Source organism: Mastacembelus armatus, chromosome 1, assembly GCF_900324485.2.
Source record: "Mastacembelus armatus chromosome 1, fMasArm1.2, whole genome shotgun sequence".
Taxonomy (NCBI): Eukaryota; Metazoa; Chordata; class Actinopteri; order Synbranchiformes; family Mastacembelidae; genus Mastacembelus; species Mastacembelus armatus.
Genome location: NC_046633.1, coordinates 24357620 through 24371349, shown reverse-complemented (window position 1 = coordinate 24371349; position 13730 = coordinate 24357620). Strand labels below are relative to the sequence as shown.

The 13730-nt window shown below is 42.7% G+C and overlaps 1 protein-coding gene across 2 annotated transcripts in view; it reads right to left on the bottom strand.

The window, feature by feature from the left end:
- Window positions 1-10381: 10381 nt before the first annotated feature.
- plppr2b (phospholipid phosphatase related 2b) overlaps window positions 10382-13730 on the bottom strand; it is a 38955-nt gene continuing 35606 nt past the window's right edge. The window contains exons 5-7 of one of the 2 annotated variants that reach the window (XM_026303716.1): window positions 12922-13098; window positions 11922-12052; window positions 10382-11535 (exon numbers count right to left, since the gene is read on the bottom strand). In XM_026303716.1, the coding sequence (XP_026159501.1) occupies window positions 11427-11535; window positions 11922-12052; window positions 12922-13098 (417 nt within the window). In that variant the 3' untranslated portion in view covers window positions 10382-11426. Of the gene's footprint in view, window positions 11536-11905; window positions 12053-12921; window positions 13099-13730 lie in introns of both variants that reach the window. The other variant, XM_026303717.1, reaches the window with a different exon arrangement.

The window sequence follows — 13730 nt, the reverse complement described above, 5'->3', positions numbered from 1 at the left end:
CTTAGCAATAATGCTAATGTACCAAAAATGTAATTCAGAATGTTTTATTCTAGCACCTTTGCCACCCGATTAATCAGCATGCCATGACGTGCAAGAATTCTTCAATCCCACTCTTCAGCTTGATCAATAAAAGACATAAACATCCATCATTCTGAGTAAAAATAGTTACCCATAAAATCAATCTGTTCCTTATTTCCTCACTGGCACGTGGACCCACTGAACTTGGCTGCGATGTTTGTGCATTCATACATATGGGGATCTATCTGCATGCTGTTGAAATGTCAGCCACAGGAGCAAGCTTTGACGTGTCCTCATGTGTTACTGTCTCCTGTTGCTGCTACAGGCACCAAACTCTCCTACATTTTGAGCATGAACCAGCGAGTCAAATATAGGAATGCGAGAGTAGTTTTGTAGTGTGGCTGGATGATGGTTGTGCATGCTTACAATGTACCATCCCAAGACTTTGCAGTCATTTACAATTGAGGAAACAGAAACCACCATTTTTGGCACCAATTTCACAAACTTTGAATTTCCGAGGGAAATTAAGGGAAATGTTTGGTGCAAAGTGTGAAGGACTGTGAAAGACACTCATCAACTGATAAGATTATAGGCTCACTTGTGTGCACGACTGACTGATAAGGGTATGTAATCAAGAAGGTTTGGAATTAACGTCTGAGTCTGAAGACTTTTGTGTTAAGCTCCCTGAACTAATGCCCGAGGGTTTAGCTTGGTGGAATGGTGCAAGTCTTCCCCACCAGCATCTCTGCAGGAGAGGCTGAATCTGGCCAGCGACACAAACTCATTTCCTCCTCCAGGTGTAAAGAGTGACATGGTTGATAAACCTATGATGATAAAACCTTTTCAGTGGCTGGATTTGATTTCGGCACCTGGGTAGCTCTGACTGTGCTCTATTTAAAAACCTTTCTGATTGAACAAAGTAAGCCTTCCCCCATAAAAAGTCACCTCTGGGTGGTTAATTAAAAACCACCCCATGTCTGTGTCACCTGCTCAGCTTGGTTATACATTTATATGTGTCTTCCATTGTAGTCTACTGAATAGTGCTCTGCTTTTGGTCCATTGTAGATGATAAAGCTTCCACTCGACTACGCGTATTCTCAAGCAATAACATCCACATCTGTATTATCAACCCAAGAATACCCGTGGTCGAGACCGGAGCAAAGAGGCCCACCTCCTCCCCTCCATCCCTTTCTCTCTCCTCGCAGCTCTGGCGTTCATTCTCCTTTTCTCTGTGCATCCCTTCAGCTCCTGCACTCTGAGTGAGATTGCAGTATGGAAGGAGGACGTTTGTGTGGAGGGAAATCTTTAAGGACAGCACCTAGGGTAGGAGAAGACAAAAGAGATCACATTTATCATTGAATAACAATGAAGCATTGCTCATAGGTTATAATACACATTTCAAGTTGCACCTTGAGCACACAGTTAGACTAATAACCTGATTGTAAGCTTTATGCAACAGCCCCTTCATATAGACAGACACACACCAGCAGCCTGCTATGCATCTTTACCTAAGCTGCGCCAAGTAAACAGATTATACTGCCAACAGCTAGTCCCTTTGCTCTCCCCAGTATCAAGCAACCATTTAGCTGAGCGCTGAGGGAGAGGGCAGGCTCACCAATTATCAAATAGGTGTCACTGTGTGTTACACTGCACTAAGTGGAGAGACTGATTACCAAACAGATGTTCATCTCTCACCTCCATCCCCTCTTTCTCACTTCCTGCTTTCTTTCATTCCATTTTTCACTCCCCTTTCTCCATCTATCTCCGTCTTCCTCTCCTCCTCCTCCTCCTCCTCACTGTTGGAAGACTCCCTGGTATGTCCCCCATCTCCTCCCCTCTCTCTCTTTCTCTGTCCCATGGAGAATAAGCCTGACTCTTCCCTGTCCACACTTGCCAATTAGAGACACAGTAGTTGTCAATCAGTAGCTGAGGAGGAGAGAACGAGTCATTGGGAAAAGAGAGGGGGTTGGTAGAGGGGGAGGGGGATTTGCATCAGCACCTCAGACAGCTCCCCCTGTATAACTCAGCTGAACTTACAAACATGACTTGACTGTCTCCCTCCTTCTGTTGTTTTCTTCCTCTTCTTCTCACTTTCCTTCTTAACCTCAGCTCTCTAATCATTATGATCCCCCCGTCGTCTTTACCGCTCCTGCCCTGTGCTTAGCCTCTTACCCCTCTCTTTCCCTTCCCTTCTCCATCGTCACCATCCATATAGACACATACATGAGCCTGTATGCATTTGCCGATCAGAGCTGACACTCCCGGAAACTTCCCATTTGCTGTTGACAATCCTCTCACCTCACTAACCCCTGAGGTAGCCTATTTCCTAACCCACTATCTTTGCAAGGGAACCAGCTGGGCCCTTCACGTCGAGAAGATCTTGACACTTGTCTCCCTCATTACCTATACTCCTCTAGTCCTCTCACCATATCTCTCTTGCCTTGCCTCTTGCCTCTTCCTCCTCCCCAACCGTCCATGTCTGGGCTGCTGATGATGACAACTCAAGTGGACATATCTTCTGTTCTCACCAAGAGCTGTGAAGAGATGTACGTAGGTGTCAGAGATCTGGTGTAAAAATACACCCTACTGCTGCCCTCCTCACTACACAAGCCTGGTCTGTGTCTGCTCTGTGTCATGGGAATGTCTCTGTCTAATTTGAAGACATGCTTCTGTGTGGTTTTTTTACAACAGGGCTAAGCTATAATAGCATGACACTCACATATGTCATATATGGGTGTGCCTGCAGCTGCAGTTTGGACCAGCAGGCCTTCTTTGTCACCTCAGTTTTCGTTTCCGTTCATATTTGATCAAAACTTCATTCCCAATAATTGCTATATAGACTGAATAAGAAGTTTATTTCATGGTGAAAGACATCTGCTTTGCATTTATAAGAAAATCTATTTCCTGAATTGACTTGATTGAAAGTGAACAGGCTCCAACTGCAGGGCCTAATGAAAGAAAATCGGTCTGTGTTTCATATTTATGTCTGACGCAATAGACTTATTAATCCTTTAATGTACCTGGTATTTCAGATAGGATGCAGAATCACAAGTGGCTGTGCCAGAGGCAAAGACAGACACTTGAGATGGAGACAGAGACTGAGCGGACGCTGGGCTGCTGCTTGCACATTATTGCTTAATTGCTTGGAACTAAAGGCGCTGTTATGAGGATGTTTATGCTTATGCCTGCAACAGCAAATCTTTCCAGTCATTTTGGCTACACTGTGGAGTCTAATAGTCACTACCCAGACAAAAAATAAATGACCCAGCAATGGATATTGCAACAAATTCAGCCTACAGTGCAGAATAAGAAACTACCCAGTGCCTGTGGCCAAACTTTCAGCGACAAAACTTAACATTGACACTTTGCTTTTCTTAATCTTGATGGGCCTTAAATGCATAGAGGCTCCAGTTGGCCTACTAGCCCAGATAACCAGACAAGCACACACACCACTGTAAAATCGCAGATAACCAGCACCTGTCCGCTACGTGACGGGCTTGGATATTAAGCTTTCTTTGTTTGTAAATACATCCGCTTCCACTGACAAGAAGAAGCCAGTTCAGAGGGGCAAGCGTGGATCGGATCTTTAACCCTTTGCAGGGAGTGTGAACGAGATGTTACCCATCTTTGTCTTTTCTCTACAAAGGAGGAAAACACGCTGACATGCTGCTGGTGAAATATTCAGCTGCGTGCAGGTGCAATTCTCATCAGGTAATGTGATAGGCTCTTGGGAGCGATGCTGATGGGACCAACCTGTTTAGTTATTAAATCCTAAAGCGTATTAAGGAGAAACTGATCGGGCGGTGATGCCATGCCACGCACTGCTACAGACCCACTCCTAAAGCTGAAATCTACAAGTCTTCTTTTCTCCACTTCAGGGATTATCAACAGATATCAGCAAATATCAGGACGGTCTGAAGTGACTGGACCGGGAGCGGCACCGCGCTGTGAACTGTGTCCACGTCGTTTTTCACGGTAAATAACAGCGAGAAAATATTTAACTTACCGCTTTTGTCCACCTTTTCCCCCCAGCTCCCCGAAGAAGCCGCTCCATAAGCCACGCATTGTATCCATGGTAAGTCAGAGAATAAGCTTTACTGTGCAGGGAAACGCCCCCCCCCCCATTCCTTTCTCTCCTCCTGCATGTGGGGAGTCACATAACCACTCCTTGTTTTTTCCTTTCTCTCCGAGGGAGGGATGGAGCCTCTGCAGCAGCATCAGCATCCCATGCAACTCAGCTACAACCTCTCACCTCCCCTCTCCTCCTCTCCTCTTCACCTCTCCTCTTCTCCTCTCCTCCTTCTCTCATCTCCTCCTCTCTTCTCCTCTCACCTCCTCTCTCCTCTCCTCCTTCTCCTCTCTCCTCCTCTCATCTCCTCCTCCTCTTCTTGCACCTCCTCTCCTCTCCTCTCCTCTCTCTTCCTCTCATCTCCTCCTCCTTTTCCTGCCTCTCCTCTCCTCCTCTTCTCTCCTCCTCTCCTCCTTCTCTCACCTCCTCCTCTCCTCTCCTCTCCTCTCCTCTCCTCTCCTCTCCTCTCCTCTCCTCTATTCTCCTACTCTCTCCCTTCTCCTCTCTCCTCCTCTCACCTCCTCCCCTCTCCCCTCCTCTCCTCTCCTCTCCTCTCCTCTCCTCTGCTCTCCCCTCCTCTCCACTCTTGCTCATCCCTCCTTCCAGCCCTGCCACCAAAGAGGATGCCCTACAGTGCAGTAGTTCTCAAGCTGTGGTCCATGGACCTCAAGTTGTCCATGACAAAGTCCAGTAACAACAACAACAACAACAACTATAATGATAATAATAATGATAATAATAGATGCAAGTGTAAACAGGGTGTCCATTAATTCTCGTCATTGCTGCACCCACCTACCCTTCACTTAAAACTACTGAAGCTTACAGGAAATAACTTGTCAGAGGGGCAGGGTTAGAGACAAAATCCTAAGGTTTCCAGTGTTTATTTAAAGGTGTTTTGTCATTTTATTTTGTATTTCTGTTTCCTACAGCTCCATAAACTGACCCACCCCCTCCCACCCCCAATATGTGTCATAACAGAAAGTGTTAAAATAATGGTGCTTTAGCTTACATTTCCAGTGCCTCTGTGGTGTTTTGTGACTCCTAGTCTCTCTTTAATATTCTCTATAATGGGGGTAGACAGACCTATAAAATACAGTGCAATACTGTGAAATAGCCATTCAATAAATAACCTCAGCTTTCTAGCTCCTGTGGCTTTTTGAGGCTTACAGTGTTATAAAACATTGCTTCATCTCCACGGTCAGTTTGTGCTGCTGTTGATTTGCAGTTGACATAGGTAAGGTAGGTTAGATGTTTTTCTCAGAGTAATGCATTTCTTGCACACTACAACATTTCTATTGTTTTGTCCAAGAGGGGGGCACAACATTAGTAGTTCAATATAAAATGAAATCCTAAAGAGCAACATGTGTGATAAAAACAAACAGCTGTCTGGTACAACTTTAAAGATTTATTGCTGAGCCGTTGAATTGGATTGCATTGTATTTTACAGCTCATATTTTTTAATGTGTTATATTTATTTATTGATATACATATAAAATAGATTATGGGGTGTTTCATTTTTTTTTTTGTAAGACAGAGTATTAAAACACTGAGGTGTATTAGATGCAGAAACAAGAACATCACGTTAGACAAAGCCACTACTCTGTCAGTCATTACTGCTGAAAACATAATAGACTGAAATGGGATTCAGATTGTGTGTTTTGAATGGTGTTCCCTGCAGGGTGTTAACAGAGGTTTCTACAAGGCCCATGATGAGTGTTTGCATGTGTGTGTGTGTGTGTTCCTAGTCCTAATCCAGTCTCCTGAGACCTCTGTATCCGGTTGATGGTCTTCCTTAGCAGACATGCTGGATAGGATTGGTGGTAAGGCCTTTTATAATCCCCTGCTCATCTGGTGGCCTGTAAAGGAGCTGCCCCTTGAAACCCAAAACGTGTGTGTGCGTCTGTGCATGTGTTATTGTGAGTGCTAGATGCTCAATAATGAGCCACACAAGCTCCACACAAGAGCTAAAAAGGCTTTTGTCAACACTCTTTGCTCGGCAATTACAAACTAAATAAATATATTTCACCCATCTATTCTCTTCTCTCTCTCCATGTTGTCTTTTTTTGGTCAGAGACATCAGAAAAAAAACAGCAGATGCACAGGAAACATGTAAATTTGATGTTTGAGAGCCAACGAGGTTGATGCTGTAAGGCACTGGAGCCTTGAAGGCAATAAAAAAGCCATATTTCCTCAAATAAGCAGCCATAGTCTCACTCTCTCTGTCTCTCTGACACACACACACATACATATGTGCACATACACACACTCGCACACAGTGTTAATGGCTTCATAATTGTCTGAGGCAGACCATTGAGCATAATCAGGAGACTGCAGCAAGGCGAAGACCAATATTTGTAATTTACTATGACAGATAGTACGTTTTTATTACCCAGGGGCTGCTGGTTTGTTTTGGGACGCGATAAACCATACTCATCCACGTACGTTTTATTTCTCTCAGTTCACATACTCACTTACACTCACTCTTTTTCCTTTTTCTCTACCAACCCCCCTTGCTCTCTCCGCAAACACACATACACTGTGGTTTAGCCTCAGACAGCGTGTGACCCGAGGGTCAGGAGCATTACGCCAAACAGACAGACACTGAGTCGGAGCAAAGTTCAGCTCATTACAGGAAATCACAGTTACACGCACAATCACACACACGGAGGCACTCAAACACACACACACACACACACACACACACACACACACACACACACACACACACACACACATACACACACACACACAGTTGCTCACATAACTGTAACACTAAAAAAATATCTCTCAACTGTTTGTTTTGGGATGAGATCCAAAGATATTTTTGCTAATTTTTCTCACATGTATTGATTAAAGGACTACTCCACCACTTTGCCACTGTATTCTTATGGATAGTTAAAATAAAAGATGCTGCAAAATTAGGTTAGTCCACATATTCTTCTTTCTTGTCAAATCCTGGTGCCTACATTATCCACAATGCAACTTGACCTCCACCACTTTGGTCAGAGATTCAGGTATGTTTTGCTTTTAGCAGTTAAGTAGTAGTAGAAGTAGTGGTAGTAGTGGTCTTGAGCAGCTAACCTCAAGTAGAGTGGACTGCAGGAGGTCAGGTAAATCCACCACACTTGATTTTTCATTGTCAGGCATTTGAGACCCAGCCAAGCCTGAGTTAAGAGACATCACTTAAAGTAATTTATTTGATTTCATGCAGCTCCCTCTGGAGTCACAAAACGCCTATGCAGTTGTGCTCAACAACACATGTAAAGATTTTCAGGGGAGTTCCTCTTTTACTTGTTCTTCCACATATGTTTTTTCCCTGAAAACATAACTATGTGCTATGTTGATGTTTATTCCATTACATTATGTCATTTCACTCCCATTCATTTGGGCTTCATGGCCCTTAAAGTAACAGGAATGTGGAGATGACAACAACAAATACAAATCCCTCCTTTCTCAGCCTAATGGCACTGGATGTTTAAGGTATCAAATAACTCTGGCAAAAACATTAAATTACTATAAGTGGGAACAGCATTTATAATTAAAAGCTCATTTGTACAGTATGCTCAGACATTATATGAATCACCAAAATGAGCTCCTCATTCACCTTCGATCGAGTTAACTGGGCCTGTTCACAGCAGTGACATGACATATTATAAAATGTCTTGTTTTCTCAGTGTGGAGCTTTGAGAGAGAATTACTCATGTCCAAAACACTGATTTAACAGTCACAAGCCATTAGAATAACACACTTAAATTATTAAATTGAGCAGTTTTGCACTCTGAGGCAGAACTTTAAAATGTCAGTGATTCATACTCTAATTGGAGTGGAAGGATGTTTATGTTGCTCCGTAGTCAGTTTGTAGGACTGGGAACAGGGAGGCTGGCAATCAGGATGGAGAAACTGTGTGTGTGTATGTGTCAGTGTTAACAAGAGAGACAAATAGGACACACAAATACGAACAGAGAGAGAGAGAGAGAAAGAGAGAGAGAGAGAGAGAGAGAGAGAGAGAGAGAGAGGGAGAGGGAGAGAAGCAGGTGCATCACTAATGGCTTTTTAAAAAGGTTACAGCGTAGAGCTCTTCTTTTCTAATGGGGCTCCGGCTGTGCTTGAGAAGCAATTTCCGGAAAAGATAATGTTGTCGAGAGAGAGCAGAGAGTTCTGTGTTTGTGTGTGAGTGTGTGAGTGTGTGTCTTGTCATTAACAAGACTGAAAAACACAAACTCAAAAGAACACAAAGAGGGGGCGGAGAGAGTTTGGGGCAATTGAGAGAGAAAGGAAAGGAGAGAGAGAAATTTCCTATGTCTACATTTCAAAGTAATTGTGCCATTACATTTATTAGCTTGATGACTAATGCCTAATGTGGGCTAGTGGAGGTCTCAAGTGAAAAACATTTTAAAATGCTCTTTCTGTTTTAGCATATTTTTACATTCCTAATGTGCCTTTTGATTTCACAAACATTAAAGCTGATGAATTTTGAAAGCTGCTCTCTTGGTTTTTCTTATCCTTATGGTAAACACTGCCACCCTGTGGTCACAGCTGCCTACTGCGACTCTTATATAATAATAATAAATCCACAATCTCTTGTCATGTTTAAAGTTGCATTAGTATATTTTTACACAGCCCCCCTTACTGAATTCACTGTGATTTTGTTCCTTTGATAATATAGCATTTTATTTATGAATATATCACATTATAGCCTTCCTTCATCTATGGTCTTTTCCCACTAGGGGGCAGAACTGTCCCATTAGCATGCCTCAGTTTTATATTACATATTCAAATGTGTTTAAATTGGAAGAGAGACCAAATTAACTCTACTTAAATAACAGTATGTATACTAAATCTGCAGCTCACAGACATTATTGTTCAATGACGCAGTGCAAAAAGAAAATTGGGGAGCTATTCCAAGCTGCAAAACATTAGAACAAATTGAAACGGCTCCAGGAGTGCCTCAGAAAACTAAAAACAAATATCTGGAAAACCATTCAGATCTCTCTTTGTGAAATTTAATTGGCAATGGGAATTAACGCACAATAATAAAATGAATGATGGCTGAATTCCATTTAGCTGGTTGGTTTCAGGGTCCTGGTATTGCTCGACTTGACTGTCATAGGACCATCACTAAAATCATTAATAACCCTGATACCATCACAGGTCAAATGTCTGCTGTGAAAAAACACCTGGTGCTCTTAGATAGACCGTCACGGTTTATTAAAAATTGGCAGATATCCCACAAAACCTTCATATGCAGCATTTATAGCTACTACATGTGAATAATTTGAAGTAACAGCATAAAATTCAAAGTGAATTGACATAAATTGGCATAACTTGGCATAAGGGCCAGGTTACAATTGTTCATAACTAGTAACAGAAATATCTGTAGACAGGAACGTTTAAAAACTGCACACGCGCTCATTGCTACAGAGCTGACCAATCAGAATATTACAGAAATGGTTTGGTCCCAGGCTACCCAATCCATTGTTGGAAAGGTGTGTCTGGCCATCCAACTCCTGCAGCAAAGATAAATACTTATTGATGTGTGAGAGGAATTTAAATAAAAGAAAAGGAAAAGGCAGCAACGTGTGGTAATTGCAATTTATTTTGATAAATAAATACAAAACAGACATTTTAACATGAAAATAATATTATTCAGACAGTTATGGAGTTCTCAACCTCTTCAGTTTACAAAAGATCCAGACTCTATATAATCTATTCTATATAATCTCAGAGCTATAATGAGCACCTTCTGCTATAACAGGCATTGTTAGGGAGCCTTGGCTGGGGTCCTTTGAAGGCCTGCAGTTACACACAAGTATAAGTGTGTAATTATAGCAGCTACTTTTGACGGTTTAACTTAAGAAAGCAGATTGCCAAATTAACAGTTATTCTGCCATACGATGTGCTCATTATAAACACACACACACACACACACACACGCACGCACACACACGCATAATAAAAAACATAGCAATGTCTTCTTTGTGTAACCCATTGCCTACTTGTATAACTTGGCTGAAGTGTCCTTTTGAACTGAGCAGCACCAAAGCAGGTTGTGAGCCCAACACACCGGCTGAATGCGGTGAGATTTCACACACTTCTCCACTGCGCCGCTCAGATCAGGCTGCTACTCATGTTCCTACAGGACAGCTTCAGTTTGCTTCACACAGTTCGCACAATTTAAACTAAATGATAATGTTGTACAGATTCTAGTATCTAATGAAACCTACATACTGTACAAAACTATACAAACCTCAGCGCTTATTCACTGGTCTGTGCCAAGGGATTTATAGAGTCAGGTGAGGGAATAAAAAATCTGGAGAAACTGACACAACAGATGCAAAAACAATAATAAACTGATGTGTTCATTTCAGAAACAGCAGCTGTGTGTGATATAACTAATATCACATTGTTGGTCTGAATCTAGACAGAGTTAATTTGACTAGGGGCAAAAAACAAAGCAAGGGGATGAAGTCAAGTGATTAAATCTTTCACACACATAGTGGATGTATAACCTACAGACATTTATAACACATACGCTGGAATAGTAAATAGGTAAAAGATGTTCACTCAGGGATGAATTAGTTGATGCCCCAAAATAAATGTGGTGTCACAGCTCTATTGTGTGTAAATCCTTCTTCTATCACTTCGCACAATATACAGCAAGAGGTCAAACCCAGATCTCCAAAACAAATGAGATATGACACAGTTTGCTGAGCATTGTTTCATCTGTGCTATAATTTACAAAAGTGCTTCTCTCTTTGACAGCACTTTTTCTGTTCAGAACAGAAAAAAATCTGCACTATAATCCTTCATGATGCCTGCATAAGTCTTTGTTTCTCATCTTTTATTTTCTTTTCATTTTATTGTCCTGAGTGTTAGAAATGATCTTTCGAGGACGAGCCACTTGTGATTGGGATTTTGTCCCATCTCCCAAACCTTCAGATTTTTGTTTCGATCAAGTAATCAATCGAGTCATCACCAGCCAACAGTCTTTAAAGTCACTGTTGAGTCACTTTGTGGAAAAAGGGACAAGGAACTAGAACACAGTATTGCTTAACAGCTCTGGCTTTGGTGAGTCTTTCATTGGATCTTTTACACCCGAACGAAAAGGGAAGCCATGTTTAAGGACTAACGGGACAGAACTGGACATAACGACAGGCTTCCATCTCCTCTTGGTCCGTACGATGATTGACAGGTTTCAGCCAAGCTCTCCACGTGCGCATGTCGCTGTCCTGTCTCCTGCAATTGGTTGACCTTTATACCTGTGTGGATTTGACTCGTCGGAGAGGATGGCGTCCTTCAGGGTGGGCAGGGCAGGGTGGGGGGCATTCAGAGGGCAGGTCTAGACTGCGCTGGTGAGGCAACGCCGTGAGGGGAGGAGCACATCGGGAGGGGTGGGTGACAGGATTGGCTGATGGTCATGTGATCTCAGAATACGGTAGCCCTGGAGCCTAGAGAGTAGGGTAATGGTAAGAGAGACGTTTGGTAAGAAAAGAAAACATTTGAAAACACCTCGAAAGTTAAACCTGAGGGTAGAGCAGATAAAGTCAACGGAGACAGGAAGAGACAAGAACAGAAAATGATGATGTCTAGACAAGAGAAAGGCACACTGTCAGGATATTAGTCAGAAACAAGCACTGAAGAAACATTCAAATGCAGTGAGATGCATAAGGTCATCAGTGAGGACAGACAGAAGTAAAAAACAGGACCAAACACAGCTAAATTGAAGTATTTTCTTGCCAGAACCTCTCAGTTAAAACACATATACATTTATTGCTTTCTCATGATTGTTTTGTCAATTTTCTATCCCCCAACCCTTACCTGGAGGCCACTTAACTTTTCAAGTGGACTCTCCACACGGGGCAGGCTGAGGAGAGGGAGCCCGATGGAGGGATCTGGACAGTGTGGAGGTGGAGGAGCCGGCAATGCTGTCTGGGTTGGCTTGAAATTGTTGATCACACATGAAACCTGATAGAGAACAGAAAGAAGAGGTCAAAGAAAAGGGGAAGCAATTCACCCCAGTGCACTTCAGAGATGGACAATTATCTGGTGTGTGAAAGGCTTTGAGAGCACATGGGCAAAAAAAACGAACAAAGACAGAGCATGAAAGGACAACACAGAGATGAAAGAAAGAAAGTATGACTTATGAGAAGAGGTGTGGGAAGGACACTATAGTCGTAGGGATAAACCACAGGCATCACTCTAAAATGAGCACTGTTCCTGGATGCTGTTCATGAAAACTGATTAAGGCCAAATGGTCCAAAAACAAAATGTACCATTTGAACATATTGTTATTTGCACCCATCCATCATCTATACCCCCTTATTCCTAACCAGGGTCCCAGGGATCAGCTGGAGCCTATCCCAGCTCTCTTTGGGTGAAAGGCAGGGGTACACCCTGGACAGGTCACCAGTCCATCACAGGGCCACATAGAGACAAACAACCTCACACACTCACACTCACTCCTATGGGCAATTTAGAGTCACCAATCAACCTGACATACATGTTTTTGGACTGTGGGAGGAAACCAGAGTACCTGGAGAAAACCCACACAAGCACAGGGAGAACATGCAAACTCCACACAGAAAGGCCCCTGATGGGTTTCAAACCAGGAACCTTCGTGCTGTGAGGCAACGGTGCTGACCACTAATTCACTGTGCTGCCCATCCCTTTACATTCATACATGTAAACATGTGTGTGTCCTCTACTGACTTTCCTGCTTCCACATTAGGCCACACTGCTCTCTCTATTCAGTTTTTCTCCTAACTTGATGCCAGTCCTTTTCTTTAGTCTTTCCCCTCCCATCTGTCTCAGTCTCTTCTGTCTCTCCTTCTCACCAGGAAGGCTGCGATGGCCCCTCCAGTGACAAACCCAGCCAGGACGTCGTTCCAGTGGTTTCTGTGTTCAGTCACCCTCACCACCCCCACCAGCACAGCTAGAGACAGGAGCACCAGACACAGGGTGGGCTTGGTCAGACGGGTCCCTTTGGTCCGGAATACCAGGGTCACATACATCTGGGAGACAGAAATACAATTGAAATGAAAAAATGTATTAATGATGAGCTGAAGCAGGACTACAGTTAGCCAGCTGAGACCCCTCAAACAGTGAGCAGCCTGAATAAGCCACAAGAGGCCGCACGCTGCAGCAGTTTCAGACAAGCTGAGTGGTCTGATGAGGCACAGAAGAATGCACCATGAAACACTGACATGATTGGTTTTATTCTAAAAAAATGACAGGAACATGGCACTGCAATTACTGAGAGAATAAAGGCATTACAAAAGCTTTTATCAACACTACAAAAACTAAAGCTCTCAACCAAGTGGAGTGAAGTGAATGAATAAATCAGATGAAATCTATTCTGTGTGTTACTTTGAGAATATTTAAACACAAATTTGACAAGAGAAATGAAAAATGTTGTTAGTTAGATATAGATCAGCTTTATGTCTTTATTGATAAGTGAACTTAATAATATATTCGCAACAGCTTGAATCCAGGATTATATTGTTGCTTGAAGCAAATAGCAGTCGGTCAAAGCACAGTTTGTCAAAAAGCTTTTCCAGGAGTCCATCATATCAGAATAATATAGACATGCCATAAATAATGATTTAACAAATTGATGTTATTAATTATTAGTAAATGGTGCACT